The 24414-nt window shown below is 36.5% G+C and overlaps 3 protein-coding genes across 3 annotated transcripts; 2 read left to right on the forward strand and 1 right to left on the reverse strand.

The window, feature by feature from the left end:
* Positions 1-216: 216 nt before the first annotated feature.
* LOC104736976 (uncharacterized) lies at positions 217-2519 on the forward strand. Its single transcript, XM_010457072.3, has 3 exons — positions 217-637; positions 1872-1952; positions 2049-2519. Exons 1-3 carry the CDS (start codon positions 479-481, stop codon positions 2379-2381), a joined length of 573 nt encoding a protein of 190 aa, XP_010455374.1. The 5' UTR covers positions 217-478; the 3' UTR covers positions 2382-2519.
* A 7231-nt stretch (positions 2520-9750) lies between these two features.
* Positions 9751-10123, forward strand: LOC104738326 (defensin-like protein 206). The gene is made up of 2 exons (XM_010458517.3): positions 9751-9841; positions 9941-10123. The coding sequence occupies exons 1-2, from the start codon at positions 9775-9777 to the stop codon at positions 10120-10122; spliced, it is 249 nt and encodes an 82-aa protein (XP_010456819.1). The 5' UTR covers positions 9751-9774; the 3' UTR covers position 10123.
* Positions 10124-10822: 699 nt separating this feature from the next.
* LOC147929762 (uncharacterized) lies at positions 10823-11263 on the reverse strand. The gene has a single exon (XM_087480711.1). It carries the CDS (start codon positions 11261-11263, stop codon positions 10823-10825), a length of 441 nt encoding a protein of 146 aa, XP_087336837.1.
* Between the last annotated feature and the right edge of the window lie 13151 nt (positions 11264-24414).

A 24414-nucleotide genomic window follows, 5' to 3' on the forward strand; every position in this document is an offset into this window, starting at 1 on the left:
AAAAAAAAAACTAGTTTTCTAAAGATATGTATCCTAACATTTATTCAGAAAAGTATATATTTAAACTATAGATTTATAAACATCTTATATATCTATCCTTTTACAGGTTTGTAAATTCTCCTCTTCTCTCTGTTAAATATATTTTTCTTTTACCACCTCTGTTAAATATATTTTTCTTTCGTTATTATTAACTCAAAATTGGTAAACAAATTTGATATAAACTTTGATAAATAAGATATTTAACAAAAGAAAAAAAAAAAGAAAAAAAACCAAACCTTGTTTGTTTTAGTCTCTCGCCGTTTCGTATAAAGTGAAAGTACCCTTCTCTCTTGCCCAATTCCTCTTTTTCATAATCCAATCAATCTCCGATCGTCTTTTACAGAGACGAATCGACGAATCCGTCATCATCGCCGACGGGATCGTGGCGGCTGTGTAATATATTTTTAATATTAATAGGCGACAACCCAATTCGAAAGAGATGGGGAAGAAGAGAAAATCTACAGCGACGAGCCTCGATGAGGTAGATCGGACTGTTTACGCTTCGTTTCGCACCGCCGCAAACTCTTTATCTCAGCTTTATACTCAGTCTATGAATCACCAGAAACTATCTTTTCAAGCCGGTGAACGCCATGGTCTGGTATATTGATGATTCTTTTAACCCCTTTTACCCTCTTTCTCTCTCTCTCTCTCTCTCTGTTTGTGTGTGACTGTGTTCCCCTGTTCCAAGTTTTGATTTTTTATCTATTAGGGTACAATCCAATTTGATTCGAGTGGTTAATTTCATCATTTCTACCTAATCTGTTTGGTGTTCGATGTAATCTTATGTGTTTCGTTCTGCTTTTGGTGTTTCTTGTTTATTTTCTTATGACTTCTTGAGTTCAATTGGAACACTTTGGGAAGAAAAGATTTCATCTTTTCTTCTTCTGGACTTGTGTTAGTACATAATGATTTGTCCTTTTTCTCTTTTTTGTTGAAGTGCCTCTGTGTTCATTCAATTGCCAATGAAGTCAATGCATCTTTCTTTCTAGTTTCCATGGTTTATAGGTGTTATGTTTTTATGTAGCTATATCGTTAAACAAAGAATGATTCAGATTTTGTAAACCAGTGTTTTTGATTGCTTCTTTGTGTTCTTCTTTTGGATTCTCTAAGTCTCTTTAGCTTCCCTTCAGCCTTAACAAAGCTATCTGTTAGCCTCTTTTTTTATCAAGTTGAGTCTCCTTCCAATATCTTTCCTTTATGTGATGTGTTCTGTCTAAACATTTAGAACTGTTATTTATAATATGAAATTTAGTTGATGACAAAGAAAAATAAAGGCTATGAAGCTTGAAGATGGATATGAAATAAGAATAGTTTCTCTGGAGCCTTGTTTCCAACCTACATTGATGCGTTTCCATCTTTTTCACCTTGCGTCAGAACATCCCATCCTTGTCTAGCTCCCCAATTTACTTCAACAGTAGTCTTCTCGTGTCTCTTTGTTCTTTTCCTACATTACAACGGGTCTGACTATAAAGAAAACAATTGTCAGAACATCCCTATCGTTGTCTAGCTATCTCATTTGCTTCAACTCTAGCGCTACTTCTTAGTTACTTGAATTGAACAGTAGTCTGATTGGCTTATCACTATATTGAGTGTGATTGTATTCGTCTGTTCTTAAGATGTTGACGACTAGAGTAATATTGTGTTGTCTGCTTTTGTCTTTCTTTGGTGTAATGAAATTTCTACTTAATATGGGCTTAATTGAGTAGTGATGTGAAACCTGTACTTGGAAGATGACATACTGCATGGGATAGTTATGTGAAATAGGTTATGGCTTAAGAGAAGCATATAAGTTATATGCACCCTTAACCCAAGCTTTGTGTTGCATATTTTAGGAAAAACTGTACCAATGGATATGGAGACAACAAGAAGCAGGGTCAAGAGTGACACCTATGGATATAGTTAATTATATTCAGGTTCATATGACTCTTATATATTTATCTACTCTAATCTGAAATTCTGGCAAATTTTGTTTCCTGTTCTTGATTGAGTGTCTGGTTTCCCCAATGCAGAGTGAGCTCGAATGCTGCACAGAGGAGCCCCCAATGTCCCCAAGAGCACCGCCACCGCTGCCAACAATGCATATCACACATTCTGGGCTCATGGCCTCTTCAGGAACCTCTTGCCCAATAGCTGCTCCAGTGGTTCGGTCTGAGCAATGTGAGAACCAGGCCAAGAACTCGGTTTTCTCAAACGCCCTTTCAAGCCCAATACGGCGTAGTCTTCAGAACTACCAAATTCCGCAGGGAGGCTACACATCTGGCGGAGCCAGAAGCAGTGAACTGAACAGGGGATCTAACTCTCCAGGTTCTATTGATTCTTCAATGGATATGCATGCAGAATAAGAACTGTGATCATAATACACTCTTGTTTAATGATGTTTGATCTATATACAAAAACTCGGTTTGATTCTTCATAATGTAACAATTGATTCTTATCTTGGAGGTGGTTTGTGTTGGTAATTTGGTTAGGTCACATGTAAATCATCGTGTCTGATTCTTTTCACTTGTTTAACTCTGTAACTTTTCATGTGTTAAACTACTTATGACCAACTAGCAAATGGTTGCTGTCATAACTTTGACCTATGCGTAAAGGATAGATATAGATAATTTTGCGGCTTGTATCCAACAAGGAGAAAGCAAAAATTACCAACGTACTCTTCTTAGAAGAACCACCAAAACATAGGATCATTACGATATTGAGGCCATGAATGGTAACATTTGCGGTTTTCTAAGTGTGTTTTTTTAAAAACTGTTTAATTCACCATTCACAAAAAAAAGAGTTGTCATTGCGTTTTTTAAAAAAGTGAAAAAGTCAATTAGCGTTTTTTCAAGGGGAGTTATTTAACACTCGGACCGCAGCTACATATGTGACTATCAATTATGTAGCGGTTTGTTTCCAAATACGCACTAAATAAAAATAAATATTAATATATTATTTTCTGTTTAATTTATGACTAATAAAAATATTTAATACTGTTATGAGAATTAATAATTTACTTTTCTAAATGTGTATTTTTAATGATAAAGTTACTTCATTATTTATTTATAAATTATTAAATAATTAGCTTTATGATAAAAAAAGATTTAAAACAAAGCAAAAAATTTATGTCAAATTAAAATTTTCATTTTTTTTAAGTCACTTATATTTGCTAGATATAGATGACACTTATCTTTCAAAAAAGCACATATACAAATAAATCATAAAAATTCTCTTAATTGTGAACCACAATAATATTTTTATCAATCAAATTTTAATTTTTAATAAATTTTGGTATTTAAAATTCAGAAATCAAAACTTTATTTATTAGTAAAAAATGAAAATATATAATTATATTAGTTATTAATAAAATAATTTAAAATCCGTACCGCAAATTGTTTTTTACCAATCAAACATTATTTTGTACCGCTTAATTTGGAATAACCGCACTTGTCCCGCAAATACATTTGTCCCGCACGTACCGCAGTTAAACCGTACCGCACTATCAAATTTTTTTGTCCCGCACTAGTAAATCCGCAGTTATTATTCGGACCCTGAATGTTAATGATGAGAAATGCAAAGCATTGCACTTAACTGAAGACCTAGATACCATTATTATTATTGAAATGTAAAAAATGTCACACTTAATCCGATCCAGAGTTGCTTCAGGGGATATTCGTGGCGTTCACATAGAAAATGGTGTACCAACAATCACACATTTACAATTTGCTGATGACTTCTTATTTTTCTGTCAAGCAAACATGCCGAATTGCCGTGTTCTTAAGGAGGTCTTTGAGGTCTATGAATACTACTTCGACTAGCAGATAAATACAAGTAAATCACTAATAACTTTTTGCTCGAGAGTGAATGATCAATTGCAAAATAAGCTCAAACACATTCTTGGGATTCCGAATCATGGTGGGGGGGGGGGGGGGGGAGTATCTAGGGCTTCCTGAGCAGTTTGGGAAGAAAAAAAGGTGATGTTTGATTACATTATTCAGCGAGTCTCACAACGAACTTCGTCATGGAAAATGAAATACCTATCACAAGCAGGAAAAGAGATTTTGATTACATCAGTGGGTCTTGCAATGCCTATCTATTCCATGACATGTTTTAAACTTCCTATTGGCATCACCAATGAGTTAGAATCTATTTTAATGAGATTATGGTGGGAGAAGATGATAAGTTTGAAGATGCGATCTCTTCTCTCTTATCTCTTCTCAATCCCTAATACAAACTATGAACCCTAACTGATAAGATCGGAGAGTTACAATTCTCCTCTCTTATCAGTCGCAGCTCTGATCTAACAAACACACAATGTTGATCACGCAAAATGCCTTTTACAATAGTAATATATCTCTATTTATACTCTACATTGTTCTCATTCTTCTTTTTAGCTCCTCACATGTGCCTCTCATGTGCTTATCAATACTCCCCCGTTTGACGACAGCTTGTCCTCAAGCTGTGAAGGAGCAAATAGGATTGCCACAGAAGCAAAGAAGACGACCATTCCTGCCACGGCCAAGCTGCTGCACGCACAATCATCTTCTGTACCATAGTAAGTGACTCCAAGAAAGTGCAGGTCCAGACTTTATGGCTCTGAACATCCATTGTTCAGATTAACGAGCTGCAGATTCTTCTTTCTCCAACAATGCCACACCGAATAATAGACGTTCCTATCCCCATATGGTGAGTACAAGCCAATAAAGTTCCCTTCATAACTCTGTTTTGCAGTAATGCTGCCAACACACTTCTATTTTAATCCAACGTCAAACTTTTGCTCAAAATTCTGCAAATACCGAGCTTTCCAACGGTGCCAAGAATGGTAACTCACAATCCAACGCTGCATCTTTCTACTTTGAACCATAGACTCTTGTACTCTCTCCCTTGATCTCTCGTAGTGAGCAGCCAAAACTCACTAAGATTTAACTTCCTCTTCTTGTGTGTTACTCGCTGCCTTTGAAGTAACACTCTGTCAAACACCGGATGATCACACAGCCACAACTTATCACCATTTGTGTTCCAAAGTGCAAAAATATCTTCATCCTCGTATGTTTTCTTTTCAAAATTTTTTTTTTCCTTTCTCAGCACTCTTGTATCATACCTATCTTTGAACTTAAATTTCCATGTTTTAGAACACTTCTGTTGATGTCCCCTTTGTTGCAAGGAATGCTCACAACAATTAACCTTTACACAGGGTGACTTCTCACCACAATCAGTCACTTCAAAGACATCTACAACCTTTAATATTCCTTCTTGTTGAGTTTCAAACTATCACTAACAAACCCAGAGTTTAGATCATGAAAAAGAAGGCCAGGTTGTGACTGAAACTGATCCCCTGATGCATTAGAACAAGTCAGAGATGCATCGTGAACATCCTTAAAGACTGAAATCACACTTTTCTGTGGTTGGGGAATTCCATCTGCTGCCAAGTCTAAAGATCCTTTTTCCTGTGATTCTTGTTCTTGATGCAAATCAGTCTCTGTCATCGGTTTTGTGGCTAAGAGTGGCTCCTGTTTCAGAATTGACAATGGCTGCAGAGTAACTGGAACCGAATTCCCAAATCGAACATACAATTTGGATTTAAAATCCTTCCAATTCTTGAAAGACACATTCCTGAACCAACTAAGAGCATTTCCTTTTAATTTCTGCGTTACCAACTGTATCTTCTCTATGTCAGTATGTCGATCAGATCGAAGTAATCTTTCCATCTGTGTTATCCAACTACATGGATAAAGTCCATCAAAAATTGGCAGCTCGATCTTTTTCACCATGTTATCTCCATTCCCTTTCATAGTCCCTTGAGTTAATCCATTCAACAATGTCCCTTCTAACTTCTGATCCTCTAACCCATTAACCTGAGATGAAAAATCCTCAATCTTCTGCACATAATATGATATTGACCCAGTCTTATGTGAGCCTGCTTCTTGACTTGATGCGTTTAGCATAGTCACTGCAGAATCAGATCCATAAATCTTCTTATTCTCTTTACTAGCCAACATCAACTCTTCTTTATCAACTTTTTTCTTTATACATGACTCCATAGCTCTAGCTACAGCCATCATCTCCGGAAAATTACATGGCTTTTGCATATGAACAAGCTCCTGCATTTCCCGTGTTAACCCATTGAGAAAAATCCCTTCTAGTTTCTGCTCATTCAACCCATATACTTGTGATGAAAGATCCTTAAATCGTTGTATATACTCCGCTATTGTTCCTGTCTGTTTGATACAAAACAAACTTATATTTGGTCCTCTAATCTTTGATCCAAATTTCAGCATCAATCCCGACTTAAACTGAACCCAACTTTCAAACTGTCTCCTGTTAATTTCCAAGTTGTACCAGCTCAATGCTTCTCCTTGCAAGCTCACTAAAGCTAGGAATAGTTTCTCTGCATCATTGTATCCACCGATTCGAAAGAAATGCTCAACAACCACAATCCAACCATAAATTCCCACGCCCTCAAACACGGCCATCTCCACGTTGTTGAGAAGGTTTTCTCTGATCCTAGGCCTAATATCACTACGGCAAGATTCCGAAAAGGAATGTGTTACCTGATTGGCTTGATCTTGCGATCTTGAAGTGGTAATTTGACTCTTGCCTCCAACTTCTTGCACTGTCTCTTTCCCGAATAAATTGTTTATCCCAAAATATAGCTTCTGCTTAATCTCCAAAAACTGTTGATCCTGAGCGTCGATTCTTGAATCCAAATGTGATTCTACACAACGAACCATGGAACTCATCTTTGCCAATTGATCGTAAAACTCAATAGATGAAGCCGCTGTTTGCTCTGCCCCTGGTAGCTCTCTAATCGGTGAATCTTGCTGTATCTCCATCTCCAATCCTTTGATTCTTCAATTTGGTAAAATTCCCAATTTCATCAAACCGTAAACCTTCACTTGCGATAACTCCGATCACAGTCACGACGCACCAATTGATAAGTTTGAAGATGCGATCTCTTCTCTCTTATCTCTTCTCAATCCCTAATACAAACTATGAACCCTAACTGATAATATCAGAGTTACAGTTCTCCTCTCTTATCACCATGACCAGAGTCGCAGGTTTGATCTAACAAACACACAATGTTGATCACGCAAGATGCCCTTTAAAATAGTAATCTATCTCTATTTATACTCTACATTTTTCTCATTCTTCTTTATAGCTCCTCACATGTGCCTCTCATGTGCTTATCAGAAAAGTACACATGAAAGAGGCATCCCTTGGGTTGCATGGAAGAAACTGCAATACTTTAAGAAGGAGGGTGGACTAGGTTTCAAGGATTTGTCAAAATTCAATGACGATCTACTTGGGAAGCAAGTATGGCGCCTTATTAAAAATCCTGACTGTCTTTTTGCAAAGATCATGAAAGCTCGTTATTGTAAAGACACCACAATCTTACATGCCAAGAAACGAGTGAATCAATCATATGGATGGGTTTCTCTTCTTGCCGGTTTGGATGTCATAAAAAAAGGTAGCTGGTATATAATTGGTGATGGCGAAACAACTACAATTGGAATTGATAATGTAACATGTACAAGCCCACCAAGACCAATCTATGGCTCACAGAACAATATGAATAACACTTTTCAGGATTACATACTGAAAGTAGGTAATGTTCGGGTTTGGGATGAGTCAAAAATTCAAATTGATATCCATACTCCGGATCAACAGATCTTGACAGATATGTATCTCCCCCACATTTCCCTCCCAGATCGCACTGTTTGGCACTATAATGTTTCAGGTCAATACTTTGTTCGCTCCAGTTATTGGTTGGCTACACATGACCCTCCATGAATAGGTGACCATGAACAAGCATCACATGGTTCCATTAGGCTCAAAAAAATTGTTTGGAAGCTACAAATCTTACCAAAACTAAAACACTTCCTATGGCGATTATCCAAAACTCTGCCTATCCTGTATGCCCAAGATGTTTTCAATCGAATGAAACTATCAATCATATATTTTTCACTTGTTCATATGCTAATCACATTTGGAGTTTGGCAAACATACCAATACCCATAACACTCTCTCCAACAAATGATTTTGAAACAAATTTAGCTGCAATATTGGAGTTCCATAACCAAAATTGTTCTTTAGAACAAAAATTAATATCCTTCTGGTTGCTCTGGCATATTTGGAAATCAAGGAACAACTTCATTTTCGAAACTGTCTCAATTAGTCCTTTATTGGTGCTTCACCGTGCACAAGGAAATGTCCGAGAATGGATTATGCACACTCAGTCTTCTCCATGTACAAAGTTTTCAAATACTTCACCTCAAAACTTAAATTGGCCGCGGCCAACGCATCCTTTTGTTAAGTGCAATTATGATGCTGGTTTTGATGCAACATCAAACAGGACGACTGCGGGATGGATTCTACGAGACAACACGAGTGGATCTCTTGGTTGGGGTTCATCGTTACTACCAAATGCAACTACCCCACTGGAGGCTGAAGGAAAGGTCCTACTCTCTGCAATGCAACAGTCATGGATTCGGGGCCTCACTTCTGTTTGTTTTTAAGGAGATTGTGAAAAACTAGTCAAAATTCATAATGGACAAACATACGACATCTCAATTGATGGCCTTTACCATGATATACTCCTTTGGTCTACATATTTTCAACATGTTGAATTTAAATTTGTTAAACGAACATGTAATAATGCGGCTCATTTACTTGCAAAGCATGGAAGTCTCAATTGTAATTTCTATTCTAGTTGTTTCTCTCCACCGATTTGGTTGTACAAACTGATGTATCATGACTTTCATCGTTCCTAAATAAAATCACTTTTTTGACGAAAAAAAAATTAATGTCTTTGTGGATTGGTGAAGGAGCGAGGGAATATGTTCTAGCTAAGCGGAAGTGGAATCCAAGAAAATGTAGATGTGGTCAAATACGGTTAATTAGAAGCTAGAAACTTCTACTCCACACAGGCAAACTAATGAACAGTGAAGAGAGTTTTAGAGGGTGAGACAAAGGAGTGTTATTTTTTCTTGTTGAATCTTGATCCTTGAGTGAGAACTTGTAAAACAGAATAACACCACAAGATAATATTTTTCTTGTAGTGAAGCTTAGGAGCAAGAGATCTCCCCCAAAACGTAGCGGTTATCCATGCACTCAGTGATCAATTTCTTTTGTTATTTCCTTTACAAGAAACTATTTTCTTACTCTTAACTCTACAAACGGACTGTTAACACCGTCACGGTTAGGCATATGTTTACATAAATTTATGAGTTTAAGTTGTGAATCTAAAATTTTGGGTATGAAATTTATAACTTCAGATATATGAACTGACCAAAGTACTTAGATAGGGTATGAAATGGTCGCCATATTTGCTGAAACCCTTAAGTTTATTAATATGGTGAGGCCAAAACGCACCGTATTCGTGCTTGCTTAATCAATGACAACAACATTATTACTTTTTAAACAATTTTTTTTTTTTAAAAAGAAACAAACTAAAGAAAAATTGATCATATACAACGACAAACACAGCTGCGACTTTCCTTTTGTTTATAATATAAGACAAATACATGATTATAAAATTTATAGACTTAAAATATATTTTTTAACGAATGAGAGAGGAATGCAAAATTGTGGTGACATTATGAACTTGGGGGAAAGAGAGTACTAGGGATTAAACAATTATATACAACGTTACAAAATTTTGTATAAATAGAAAACCACAACTATGGATTTGTATCATCAAACTTCAGTTTATTGAACATAAAAGGTAAAAAACATTTTATAGCAAAAAGAAAAGTAATGGCAAGGAACCTCAACTTTGTCAGCTTCACCATCCTCTTGATAGTCCTCTTGATGGCTTCCACCGGTATATATATTTATCCAAGTTTTCTATTATACTCTTCATTTGTCTTCTAATTATCTTGTGCTGATGATCGATCCTGATGAATATGTCCACACCTGGTAGAAATCATGAAGACAGAGGCTCAAACATGCTCCACATTCCTCGACGAGTGTGGGCCAGACCCGTTCCTAGGTACAAATGCTGATTGCTTTAACTGTTGCAAATACACATACGGGAGTCCTCCAGCATGTAAAGGTCTTGTTGAGGGAAGCGACAAACATTGTCACTGCTACCAAAATCCATAAGGTTTTGAAATAACTTCGTACAGTTACCACATGTAATATTTCTTTTCTCATTTGGTGTAAGGACATGACATGTGATTATGTTTATGTTTAAGTTTCTTTTGCTTCCAAATAAAAAATCGACGGTCAAGCTCACTGCTTGCATGTAAGCTCATGTTGTGTGCACTTTTGTTTCATTCTGATTACTAAAATTGTTTTGTGTTTGTGTTTCTCATTTCATTCCTGTCTACGTTCAAAATCTTGTCGACCGAAGAAACTCAATATAAATATTTATCTCATCTGAAGGTATAAACTTGGACTGTAAAATCAGTTTTTAGGATGGATGTTTCACGCTAATAAGAAAAAACATTACTATTACAAAAAGAAAAAAAATTACTTTATCTCAATCGCATGATTGGTTTATATTACTCGGTGTTCGTACAAGGCCCATCCATTCGACTAGTTGTACATACTCTTTTTCTTTGTCAAAACCTTGTGCCTTCATTCATTCAATATAGAAAACTATTACAAGTACAGAGAAGAGGCAAGAGTCAAAGTTTGAAACATTATAAAAAGGGCATTCTCCAATGCCAAAAGGTAATAAAAGGAGTGATAAAAAGAGTTTAGAATCAAAGAGAGCTATGAGCCATAGGCTTGGGAAGCTAATGGTACATGTGGGATCATGATACATCGAGAGATCATCCTCGAGAGCTTCAAGGAACAGTTAAAAGGTCACGGTCATCTGACACTGTGATATTAAGAAGAGTATCAATGCATCAATGTCCACCGGGGCAATAGGAACCCACAATAACAAGACATCAAAAAAACCGGGGACTATGTTGTTGTAGTCAGTTAGGAGTTGCTTTGAAACCCAAAGCATAAAGGTTGGATCACTTCGCGAAGTCGCAATAAAGACTGTTAGGTACAGGATCCGTGTGATGGAGATGGTTGGGAGGTGATGCTTGGAATCATCAGGTAGCCATCTTAATTGGTAGCTTTCAATGAACACAAGGAGTTCAAGATCAAGGGTACCACTTTTGCTATAGCAGTTCAAGGAGCAAAGACCATATATCCATATACTTTTAAAACCAAATCTCAAATCCCTAAGAACAGCTAAGACCAGGTTCCGAGCAAGAGATAAGGATAACCAAAGCAGAACTGTCATTACCTTTCTCCAATGGAGTCTTTGGCCATTGAGCAGAGGAAAACGAAATAGGACTTGACAATGAGAATCCATGAAAACGAAAAAGGACTTGGCAATGAGAATCCATGGACGATGAAGTAATGGGCCTGGGCTTGCTATTTTGACCAACCTGAGAATAGTAGATAGGTTTGGCTTGTTTTTGCGCTAATGAGCCTATCTTGAAGCCTAGGTCCACTAGGGAAAACTTTAGGTATCCAAGAGAGCGCCGCAAAGGATGGTTAGCCTGTCGGCCGCCCGAGACTGACAGAGAGATCTGTGGTGCAGAGGGATTCTCCGATAAGTGAGAGATTGGCGGGAAAATGCAGTGACCGTGGCAGAAGTCGTCATTGGTAACTAGGTCCACTAGGGAAACACTACAAGAATACATGCATTTTGGGACTATCTTTTGTGACTCTTTTTGTGGTCGCAAATATTTGTGACGCTTTTGTTACTATTTTGAGACTACTTAATGAATATCATGACAAGATATGCAAAAGAGTCACATATTTACGATAGATATAGTTAGTCGGCAAATAGTCATAAATAAGTGACTCTTCACCGACTATTTTGCAACCTACGAGAAAAACTAATTATGTTTTGCTGAATTTTATCTATAGTCACAAAAGAGTCTTAATTTTGCGACTACTTTGCCTTGTTTCAGCAACTCCTCCAGATTTTAAAATTGCAATTTGACAATATAGAATTACTAATATGTTGAATTAAAGTAAGATTATGTGAGCTTGACTTTTTTTAACCAAATGATTGTTTTACCTCTTAAAATGAATGATATACTTCACAATTAGACGATAAGTGCTTCTAAATGCTTATTGCTATTGTATTTAGATACCAAAGTTAATAAATCTAGAATATTGGTTTGTGACTCATATTGGTGCGTCACAAAATAGTTACTCTTTATGACGAAAATGCAACAAAAAAAGTTTACGACTATATTGCTACTCTCTTGTGACTAATTTGCTACTAATGTTGTGACAACTTTGCATCTCCTTAGCAACTTTTTAGAATTTAAAATATATAATTTGACAATATTGAATGGGTAATATGTTGAGTTAACCATTTTTACGTTGATTTGAACTAATACATTTATATACTCTTTCTTAATATTTAATTTTACATGTTTTAGTTAAAATCTTTGTAAACAACAAGTCATGTAAAAGATGGTACTTAGGTTTTTAATGTAAGGTTATGTAAGTTAGAAAAAAACTTACTAAATGATTGTTTTACCTCTTAAAATTAAAGTTATACTTCACAATTGGACTATAAGTGCTTCTAAGTCTTACGATTATTGTATTTAGATCTCAAAGTTAATAAAACTAGAATACTGGTTTGTGACTCATACTATTACGTAGGCCTGGGCAAATAAACCAAACCTAAGGAACCGACCCGAACCCGATCCGAAATACCCCACCCCGAACCGAACCGATTCTGTCTAAATAACCGATCAGTTTTTGTTTTCAAATAACCACATGTATCAGGTATTACCCGAACTGAACTCGAGAACCCGTGAGTACCTGTTCATACCCGAACACATTTATACAGGATATCGCATATGTAGATTTGCGAAAATCAGTTTGCCTTATTCTCCCTCTTCGAATCCTTCTGAATCTCTAAAAAAATCATAGCCATGCCGAACTTGCTAAATTTTGTCCGATTTCAAGAATCTTTTGGTTTTATATTAGGATTGGGGTATACTAAAATTTCCATTTTAGTGTTTGTAGGTGAGAGAGGGTATGGTGGTTGTTGGTTGGAGGCGGTGACCGGTAGCCGGCAACGGTGATTGGTGGTCGGAGGAGGTGGCCACAGTTGTTCGCCGGAGATTCTCGCCGGAGATGTCGCCGCATATGCTCGCTGGAGGATGTGGCTGGAAATGTCGCCGGAGATGTTCACCGGAGATGCTTGCCAGAGGAGGTGGCCGGAGATGTCGCCGGAGATGCTCGTCGGAGGAGGTGGTCAGAGATGTCGCCGGAGATGCTCGCCGGAGTAGGTGGTCGGAGAAGTTGCCGGAGATGTCGCCGGAGATGCTCGCCAAAGATCCAGAGATGCTCGCCGGAAATGCTCGCCGGAGGTGATGGGCGGTGGTCGGAGGGTGGTAGGGGTGGTGGTGAAAGGATGGTTGGGGTGTTAGTGGTGGCTAGAAAATAGGGTGGTGGAGGGATAAAAACTGTAATTAATAAATATAATATAGAGTATATAGTAGATACATAATTAGTATGATTTTAAATTATAATTTTTTTTAGGTTATACACCCCAATTCCCCAAGAAAAAATGATAATATAAAAACAGCGACGACTTTCCTTTTCTTGATAATATAATTATAAGACAAATGCATGACTAAAAAATATAGACTTCAAAAATATATATCCTAACGAACGAGAGCCGGCAATGAAAAATTGTGGTGACATTATGAACTTGGGGAAAGAGAGGAGGGATTAAACAATTATTCATATGTTACAAAATTTTGACTATAAATAGACCACCACACCTATGGATTTGTATCATCAACTTTAAGTGATCATACAAAGCAGACAACATTTTTTTAGCAAAAAGAAAGAAATGGCAAAGAACCTTAACTGTGTCAGCTTCACCTTCCTCTTAGTAGTCCTCTTGATGGCTTCCACCGGTATACATATTTACCCAAGTTTTCTAATATACTTTTCAGTTGTCTTTTAATTATCTTGTGCTGATGATCTTGATGAATATGTCATCTGGTAGAAATTTTGAAGACCGAGGCTCAAACATGCTCCACGTTCCTCGACGAGTGCGGGCCAGAACCGTTCCTGGGTACAAATGCTGATTGCTTTAACTGTTGCAAATACATACGGAAGTCCTCCAGCATGTAAAGGGCTGGTTGAGGGAAGCGACAAACACTGTCATTGCTACCAAAATCCCTAAGGTTTTCATATAACCTCATACAGTTACCAAATATAACATTTCTTTTCTCATATGCTGTAAGGACAATGACATGTTATTCTGTTTATGTTCCTTTTTTTTGCTTCCAAATAAAAAATAGCAAGGGTAAAGCTTATCACTGCTTCCTTGTAAGCTCATGTCGTGTGCACTTTTGTTTCATTCTGATTACTAAATTGGTTTTCTGTTTGTGTTTCTCATTTTGACTCCCGTCTACATTCAAAATTTTTCAGCCGAAGAATTGATATATACATTTTTTACCTCATCACTGTAAATTCAGTTTTTTTAAGATGCATGTTTCATGGCATCCCAATCACGTGAATTTTTTTATTTAGAACTCCTCGCATTAAGCCAAATGCAATTGGGTGCGCCGCGTTACAATAACATCTTGAATTTCTTCAGGAATTAAATTAGCATTTCCCTAAATTGGTCTAAGAAAAGCCTTGCAGTAAATGGACCTTTTAGAAGCTTGCATTTTCCATTTGGAGTGCAATTGTAATGCCCATACTTAGTCTTCACCAATCAATTCAGGCTCGGCTAATCATACGAGCAATAAATCCTCCATTTACATTCCCCTCCAATACCACATTTATAGGATTTTTTTTGTCTTATCCCATCTATCTTGCTTTGCTCAAAGCATAGGCCAACACAACTGTTTTGAACTCATAACCTGGACAGAATGCAGTTCCCACAGCTAACTTATCTTATATTTTCCTTCTCGTTCATCTGAACTCTCTGGAATTGTATTTTGCTCAATAGATAACTCATCAAAAAAGTAGATCAGAAGGGGTTTTTAAAATTGCCCATAATAGGACGGCTTTGAAACTATCTTGAAACGGGTTTCGCTCGCCTTTTTGTCTATGTTGGTCAAAAATCTATAAAATCTTCTTTGGAGCACAAATGCTAGTATTACGTCTAATCCTCCATAGGAAAATACGATGTAATTAGCCTGCAACATTGGATGTGCATTTAGGGGTTACTTAGCCATGTGATATTTTTCCGCTTATAGTTTTATGCTTTTACTTGTTAATCACACAGGAAAAGAATCTTAGCAATTATACTCAGTTGATTTGGTAGTCGAACGGCATGATTGAGTTCTCTTCTTGTATTATGTAAAAACCTTTGCTTCAGTTTATGTATCGTTTTTTCACAAAATATATATATACATATATATCGTTGTGTCCCCTTTCCGCTTACTAGTTTGCATTATATTCACTTTAGTTTTAAAATTAAATTAAATTATTGTTGGACAGACATAAAAAGGTAATTAAGTAACGGTTATATGATAGTATGACCCATTTTGTTGGAAAGTCGCACATAAGGAGATGCTTAAATGTCAAGAGAATCGATATAGTGGCGCCATGATTGCTGTGCTGTAATGCAGCTGAAACCCTAAAAATTATTACTTAATGGTCCAATGAAGCCAAATCGTTTTCATTGTTGGATTAAAAAATTGCCCAGATTCGTGCTTAGTCTATCCATGCACAACAATGTCATTTTTAAACAATAGTTATTTACAAACTAGCGAAAATAACTTATTATAAGAAATTAGTTAGAGAGATGACCAAAACAATATCTTCCTTTTGGTTGATTATTTTAAGACAGTGCATGATTAAAAAAAGGATAGACTCTGAAAACAAAATGTAATGAAAAAGACGGCAATGCACAATGTGGCGACATTATGAACTAGGGAAATCCTGAAAGAAGAGGAGGGATTAATCAAACAAGAGTATAACAATGGAACAGAATATTGAGTATAAATAGATCATCACACCTATGGATTTGTATCATCAAAGTTTAAAGTTTAGTGAAAAGAAAAAAGAAGAAACATAGTCTAAGAAAAAGCAAAGCAAAACCAAAAGAAATGGCAAAAAACCTCAACTCCATCAGCTTTAGCGTTCTCTTGGTTGTCCTCGTGATGGCTTCAACCGGTATTGATTGACCTAGTTCTCTATTATACTATTCAGTTGTTCTGATGATCTTTTTGATGAATATTTTAACATCTAGGAATCCTCAATAGCGAGGCTGGTACTAATTGTCCCGGTGGATGCTCTACTGCCTCTGAACGTGTGTTCTTAGGCGAGTGCGGACCTGACCCATACGCAGGTACAGAAGCTGATTGCTGTACGTGTTGCAAAAACACCTACAAGACTTCTCCTAATGTACCATGTTGGTCGGCTGTTGAGGGAACCATCAAACATTGCCATTGCTACAAGCATGTCTGAAATAACCTCCTATAATTACCAAGTGTAACTTTTGTTTCCATTTGGTGTAAGGACATGACATGTGTGTATGTTTACGTTCAAGTTTCTTTTGCTTCCAAATAAAACATCAAGGGCAAAGCTTATCACTGCTTTCGCCAAAGTATTGTAAGCTCATGTTTGTTTCTACTCTTGTTTCATTCTGAATATATACTGAAGGTTTTTTTCGTGTTATACTAAAGCTCCCTTACCGCTCTCAATCGATTTAATTGCTTCACATCCTTAATTTTTTTACCCTTATAAAAGACATTTTGATGATAGGTCATTTATGTGTAAAGAAATGATTGGGTACGCAAATGTTAAGATTTAAATATCATTTCAAAGACTTGGTGACAGGTTTGGTTGATTAGGTCTGGTAATTATGAAACTGATATCACCATTCAGTTGTAATTAAGCAAGCAAAAATAGTTAGAAATATTGCAAAAATGATATAACTATTTATCACTTTTATATTCGGATAATATTAGTAGATGACTAAATATTTATAAGAAATTAAGGGTTGAAAGATCGGAACTTGGTCGTAGTTCAGTGCAGGGAGGAAGTTTTCTAGACTGGTCATGTGGGGTGTGACCGATGTGTATTGTAGGAGGATACCAGGCATGGCTCCTTTGTCTGGTGTGGACAAGAGGCTCACGGGCAGCCGCATGTCTTCTGGCCGGTGTGCGACATAGCTTGGTAGATCGAGCGTAACTTTGGAATGGATGAACCGATAAGGTTGATTGCACTAACAGATGAATCCTGACTCATCTAGTTTTTGACAGAATTCAAGATCTCTTGATTTGGATCAGGGAAGGTCTTCAAAGGATACCAAACTTCAAAGGCTTTGAAGCACCAAAACCTAGAACCAGTTTTGAAGCACAAATACATAAGATACCTAGAACCAGTTTTGAAGCACAAATACATAAGATACCTAGAACCAGTTTTGAAGTACAAATACATAAAATGACCTTGAAATATCCAATATCACTTGAAATTCTCCTTGCAAACTTATTAAAATAATACAACCCATCAGTTAGTGCTGGAATGACGACTAAATTTGTCGAAAAATGGCGACTAAATAGCGACGGAACAAAGAAGTTGTGAATATTATCCCAAAATTGTCGCAAAATAAGCGACTAATACTGTAATCGCCCAATATAGTCGTAAATTTGGTGACTAAATTGCGACACTTTCGGTGGGTCGCTATATATTTGTTTAAAACACGTTTTCATCATTTCGGGGTAGGTGTACCTGTTTTTTGGTGACTACATGATATAGTCACCTTTTAGTCGCTAAATATACCTATATAAACAAAACTAGCCTAATCGTTCTCCTCATTCGTAAAAACACAAAGCTACACTAAAACAAAATGTGGCATAGAGATTTATAATAATGTCAGAAATTTACAATTATAGTAATTTTCGGCAGTGGATATACAAGAGGATTGATGAGGTGACGGAAAATTTTTCACAATAGTTTAAAACCGGGATGGAGCAGTTCATGGAATTTGCAAATAGCAAGCCATTTGCACAGGAAAACGGGGGTAAGTTTTACTGCCCTTCTAGTAAGTGCAAAAACGGGAAGCGTTTTCTGGGGACTAGAATTTGGAATCATCTTTTTAGTTATGGGTTTATGCTAGATTATTATGTTTGGTATATGCATGGGGAAGAAATTAATATGGATATAGAAACGAGTACTATTGATCCGATATTTATAAGTGTGAGTGAGGAAGTTAGTAATGTAGTAGAAGATGGATATGTGGATATGGTGAATGATGAATTTCCATCTAATGTGAGTTTTGATGATAACTATCATTGCGATTGGGGTTATCAGAATGTAGAAGAACCATACTTAACCATTCAAAGAAATTCTATGACTTGTTAGAAGGTGCAATAAATCCAATATACGATGGTTATTGTGAAGTTCACTCACAATTATCCTTAGCTGCTAGAGTCATGCAAAATAAGGCAGATTATAATATGAGTGAAAAGTTAGTGGATTCAGTTTTTGAAATGTTGAGTATTATTTATCAGAAGGAAACCACGCTACGGGTTCACATTACGAGACATAAAAATTGATGCGCAATTTAGGACTCCCATATCATACAATTGATGTTTGTATTAACAACTGTATATTATTCTAGAAAGATGACGAAAAGGAAAAAAAATGTTTGTTTTTTGGTGAACCAAAGAATGACAGACGCAGAATGAAAGTACCATATAGTCGTATGTGGTACTTACCTGTTGCTGATAGACTGAACAGAATGTATCAGAGTCAAAAGACTGCAGCAGCAATGCGATGGCATGCCGATTACCAAGTAAAGGAGGCAGAAATGAGTCATCCTTCTGATGTGGCGAAGTGGAGGTATTTTCAAGAACTAAATCCTCAATTTGCTGAAGAACCACGTAACGCGTATTTGAGATTGTGTACATATGGGTTCAATCCACTTGGGATGTCTCATCACCATTCGTTATGGCCTGTTATATTGCGACATATAATCTACCCCATGGTATGTGAATGAATACAGAGTACTTGTTTCTACCCCCATGTACTTTTGAATAAGGCTAAAACATGGCCAATGTATTTTACAAGAGGTTATTTGTTTCATACCGAGAATCACGGTGCTGGACGAAAGATATTGATGCTGCATATTTCTACGGGACATTAACTGATATCATAGAACTTTAGTATGAGGGGTTGGTCAATTTGAAGACCACACTTTTTAACTGCAAGTGGTATGACCCTGTTATTGGTAGAGGCCCTCGAAGGAGTAATGGTGGTGTTGTAGATGTTCTTTCATCCAGAAAGTACAATAAATATGAACCATTTATTCTAGGTATATATATATATATATATATATATATTAATTATATATTGTTAGTATAACATCTATATATAATATGTATAACTTTTACATGTTGATATTGCAAACAGCATGTCAAGAACATCAAGTTTGTTATATTCCGTACCCATACATAAATGTGATAAGAAATTAAGGGTTGAAAGATCGGAACTTGGTTGTAGTTCAGTGCAGAGAGGAAGCTTTCTAGACTGGTCATGTGGGGTGTGACCGATGTGTATTGTAGGAGGATACCAGGCATGGCTCCTTTGTCTGGTGTGGACAAGAGGCTCACGGGCAGCCGCATGTCTTCTGGCCGGTGTGCGACATAGCTTGGTAGATCGAGCGTAACTTTGGAATGGATGAACCGATAAGGTTGATTGCACTAACAGATGAATCCTGACTCATCTAGTTTTTGACAGAATTCAAGATCTCTTGATTTGGATCAGGGAAGGTCTTCAAAGGATACCAAACTTCAAAGGCTTTGAAGCACCAAAACCTATAACCAGTTTTGAAGCACAAATACATAAGATAACTAGAACCAGTTTTGAAGCACAAATACCTAAAATGACCTTGAAGTATCCAATATCACTTGAAATTCTCCTTGCAAACTTATTAAAATAATACTAGAGATTGAAAATTTACGATGTTATCACAAGCCATCAGTGTGTGGTGGAAACTACGTCACATCAATCTAGAGTCCAATGTTCAAGAAAGCGCTAAGCGTTAACTAGGCAGTGATCCAACGCTTAGCGCCTAGAACGCCTAATCGGAATCTAGGCAGTTTTAGGCAGTTTAGGCGTTTACACTATAAACTAATATATATCTGATATTATGTATATAATTATACAAAATATGTATAATAATGAAAAAAATATTAAAAAAAAACAATGGATAAAAACATTATTTCAGTTCATTTTAAATAACATATTAAACATTTGTAATTATGTTTATAGAAATAAACCTTATAAATTTTTTTTGGGCAATTAAAATTTTAAAAATACACTAAAATGATGATACTACAATTTTAGGCGGTCAAAGCGGTCGTCTAGGTGGTGGTATAGCACCTAGCGCCTAAACGGGGCGGAGGCGGATGCCTAAAACGCTTTTTCGAATACTTATCTACACAATCCACTAAATGAGAAGAAGATTACAGCGCAATAAATAGGGAGCTTTACTAAAATAACTTAGAAATGTAAAAAAAATGTTAAAAAATGATTAGATGGGATGTGTTTTTATAGGAATTTAATGGGTTTTTAACCCTCTAGTTGGTATACAAGGAAAAATTGAATTACCATTCTGATGGGGACATCAAGTCATTATCAGCCAAATATCAGGGAGGGAATACCAATAAGACGACCAAGATATTTGGAGAGAACCAGCCCGAGCGTACCAAAGACATACACGCCTTACTTGAAGCATATCAACCCAATCAAAAGGAATTAAGTTACAAAAAGACTTGTTCTACATTCTTGACCCATCAGAGGAACACGTTGACTTGTAATCAAGCCAAAATCAATTTTGGTTTAGAAATTATTCAATTTCTAAACCAATGGTTTCTAGACTTGCCTTATTTGGAGTCTCACGAGTTTGGTAAAGATCAAACAGATCTGTGGCGGCCAAGAGACTATGATATACTTCTAGAAGATCCTTACAACACTCTAAGGCGCACCAACACAGAAGATATCAGGCGGATCATCCCACACCTTCACTTTCTATATCCGGAACAAGGCTGGCCTTATTTGCCTTGTTTGGAGTCTAAGGAGATCAACCAGCAACAGTTCTTTCCCAATCTGTTTGAGTGCGTTTCAGAGACCCTCCAAGTGAACAAGAGACTTCCCAGGCTACACCATTTCCTTCCCATGCTATCAAGATACAAACAACGGCTATTTCCTCATTTGGACGATTTTCTCATTAAATCTCCAACAGTTACTTTGTCAATTAATTTTGTGATTCTTTACTTGTTTTAGCTTCTTAGGACCGTTACCTATGAGCCTATAAAAGCTCAGTTTCTTTCTCATTGTAGATCACCTTTCAATCATCTAAGAAATATACAAGTTTGTTTTGTTTTATACAAGGAGTGTCTTTGTTTAAGCAAGTTTGTCTTAAAGTTTGATTTGAGAGATTCATTTGATTCTTGAGATAAAAGGGTTAGAATTGTTTGTGTGATTCAAACAAGCCTAGTTCTCCACCGATTGAGAGAGTCAATCAAGCCCACGGATTGAGAGAGTCAATTAAAGCAACACCACCACCTTTACCGTTGTATCCATCTTCCGCCAACGCTTATTGATGAGTTCTTGATCACCGTTTGTTTATAAGATTGCAGAGTGATTTTGGATCCTATGTCACATTCACTACAAAAAAAACAGGGTATTTCCGACCACTACTGACGACTAAATCAGTAGTCACCAAATTTAGTGACTATTTAGGTACTATGTGGCGACTGTCTAGTGACAAAAATAATGTAGTCGTCAATTATTCGTTAATTTGCGACAAAAACATGTAGTCGCTAAATTTGTTGAACAATGGCGACTAAATAGCAACGGAAGAAGGAAGTTGTGAATATTGTCCCAAATTTTTTGCCAAATTAGCGACTAATACCGTAATCGCCCAATATAGTCGTAAATTTGGCAACTAAATTGCGACACTTTCGGTGAGTCGCTAAATATTGGTTTAAAACACGTTTTCATCATTACGGGGTAGGTGTACCTGTTTTTGGTGACTACGTGATATAATCACCTTTTAGTCGCTAAATATGCCTATATAAACGAAACTCACCTAATCATTCTCCTCATTCATAAAAACACAAAGCTACACTAAAAAAAAACGTGGCCATAGAGATTTATAATAATGTCAGAAATTTACAATTATAGTAACTTTCGGCAGTGGATATACAAGAGGACTTTTGAGGTGACGAAATGTTTTCACAATAGTTCAGAACCGGGATGGAGCAGTTCATGGAATTTTCAAATAGCCATCCATTTGCACAGGAAAACGAGGGTAAGTTTACTGCCCTTGTAGTAAGTGCAAAAACGGGAATCGTTTTCTGGGGACTAGAATTTGGAATCATATTTTTAGTTATGGGTTTATGCCATATTATTATGTTTGATATATGCATGGGGAAGAAATTAATATGGATATAGAAACGAGTACTGTTGATCCGATATTTATAAGTGTGAGTGAGGAAGTGGGTAATGTTGTAAAAGATAGATATGTGGATATGGTGAATGATGCATTTCCATCTAATGTGAGTTTTGATGATAACTATCATTGGGATGAGGGTTATCAGAATGTAGAAGAACCAGTACTTAACCATTCAAAGCAATTTTATGACTTGTTAGAAGGTGCAAAAAATCTAATACACGATGGTTGTCGTGAAGGTAACTCACAATTATCCTTAGCAGCTAGAGTCATGCAAAATAAGGAAGATTATAATATGAGTGAAAAGTTAGTGGATTTATTTTGTGAAATGTTGAGTATTATTTATCAGAAAGAAACCAGGCTACATGTTCACATTACAAGACAGAAAAATTGATGCGCAATTTAGGACTCCCATATCATTCAATTGATGTTTGTATTAACAATTGTATATTATTCTGGAAAGATGACGAAAAGAAAAAAAAATGTTTGTTTTTTGGTGCACCAAAGAATGACCCACGCAGAACCAAAGTACCATATAGTCGTATGTGGTACTTAACTATTGCTCATAGAATGAAGAGAATGTATCAGAGTCAAAAGACTGCCGCAGCAATGCGATGGCATTCCGCGCACCAAGTAAAGGAGGCAGAAATGACTCATCCTTCTGATGCGGCGAAGTGGAGGTAATTTCAAGAACTAAATCCTCAATTTGCTGAAGAACCACATAACGCATATTTGGGATTGTGTACTTATGGATTGGATCCATTTGGGATGTCTCGTCACCATTCGTTATGGCCTGTGATATTGACGACATATAATCTACCCCATGGTATGTGAATGAATACAAAGTACTTGTTTCTATCCCCATGTACCTTTGAATAAGGCTAAAACATGGCCAATGTATTTTACAAGAGGTTATTTGTTTCGTACAGAAAATCACGGTGCTGGACGAAAGATATTGATGCTGCATATTTCTACGGGACATTAAATGATATCATAGAACTGTCTCCACCTCAGCACTCTTAGGGTCATAGTCATCCATCTTCTCAAGGTAACATCTACGAGCCTCAACTCCAGGATGACACGATGCAATCTTTAACTGCCTTGCTTACGATTCCTGGCCCTGAGATGTTTACGACCGTTTTACTCCCAAACGGTTGGATAACACTACTTGGTAAGTTTTTTAGTTTAGCAAATAGTCTTAGTATTGTCTAAGTTATTGTCTTACTATTTGATTGTCTCAGTTAATAACTTTTATTGTCTGAGTTGTTGTGTATATTGTATTAGTTTAGACATCACTTATCAAGTTTGTATTTGTTTAGACATCACTTATCAAGTTTGTATTAGTTTCGGTGATTTGTTGTCTCAATGTATACACGTTCGTATTAATTGTCTCAATGTTTTGGTATGCTTTAGACGCTTACTATCATTGTTTACATGTGTGGAGGTTTGATCGGGACAGAAAATACCAACTTGTTCGGAAGATTATCAAGATTTTTACAAACAAATTTGATGGTCCATATTATACTTGGCCTTGTGTGCCTCCCAATAGAAAAGATAGATACTTCATGGAGTTTGCGGTAAAAATGGTGTAATGTAACCTGTTTTCTACATGTGTTATTGCTTGTTTTGACTAACATAATTCATTCTCTCTTTGTTTTGTAGAAAACTCACACCTAGGATCCTTTGATAACAGCAATCGTTCAAGAAAATTTCAACACCATCTGTAAATGACGGATGAAAGGCATGGTTAGAAATGCAAGGACTAGTCGAGTTAAACTTACATGGATTAAGGGTACTCTCTTGCAAAAGATGGTTGATAACTGGGATACTGAAGAATAACTGCAAAGGAGTATCACTTACTCCAATTGTCGTATGTCTGACCGTAATGGTCTCGGTCCTCACATCCACTTAGCAGGCCCTAAGTCATATAGAGAAAGCTTAGAAGATTTGGTACTAAGTCGTTTCCAATTTCTCTAATACATTTATCT

The sequence above is a fragment of the Camelina sativa genome, chromosome 13 (assembly GCF_030686135.1).
Source record: "Camelina sativa cultivar CO46 ecotype springtype chromosome 13, ASM3068613v1".
Lineage (NCBI taxonomy): Eukaryota > Viridiplantae > Streptophyta > Magnoliopsida > Brassicales > Brassicaceae > Camelina > Camelina sativa.

Bases quoted from the DNA above. Each gene is read 5' to 3' on its own strand.
- LOC104736976 (XM_010457072.3), top strand. From the start codon at position 479: ATGGGGAAGAAGAGAAAATCTACAGCGACGAGCCTCGATGAGGTAGAT. The intron at 638-1,871 runs GTATATTGATGA...TGCATATTTTAG, and splicing joins CCGGTGAACGCCATGGTCTG to GAAAAACTGTACCAATGGAT. The intron at 1,953-2,048 runs GTTCATATGACT...TCCCCAATGCAG, and splicing joins ATATAGTTAATTATATTCAG to AGTGAGCTCGAATGCTGCAC.
- LOC104738326 (XM_010458517.3), top strand. From the start codon at position 9,775: ATGGCAAGGAACCTCAACTTTGTCAGCTTCACCATCCTCTTGATAGTC. The intron at 9,842-9,940 runs GTATATATATTT...CACACCTGGTAG, and splicing joins CCTCTTGATGGCTTCCACCG to AAATCATGAAGACAGAGGCT.
- LOC147929762 (XM_087480711.1), bottom strand. From the start codon at position 11,263: ATGACAGTTCTGCTTTGGTTATCCTTATCTCTTGCTCGGAACCTGGTC.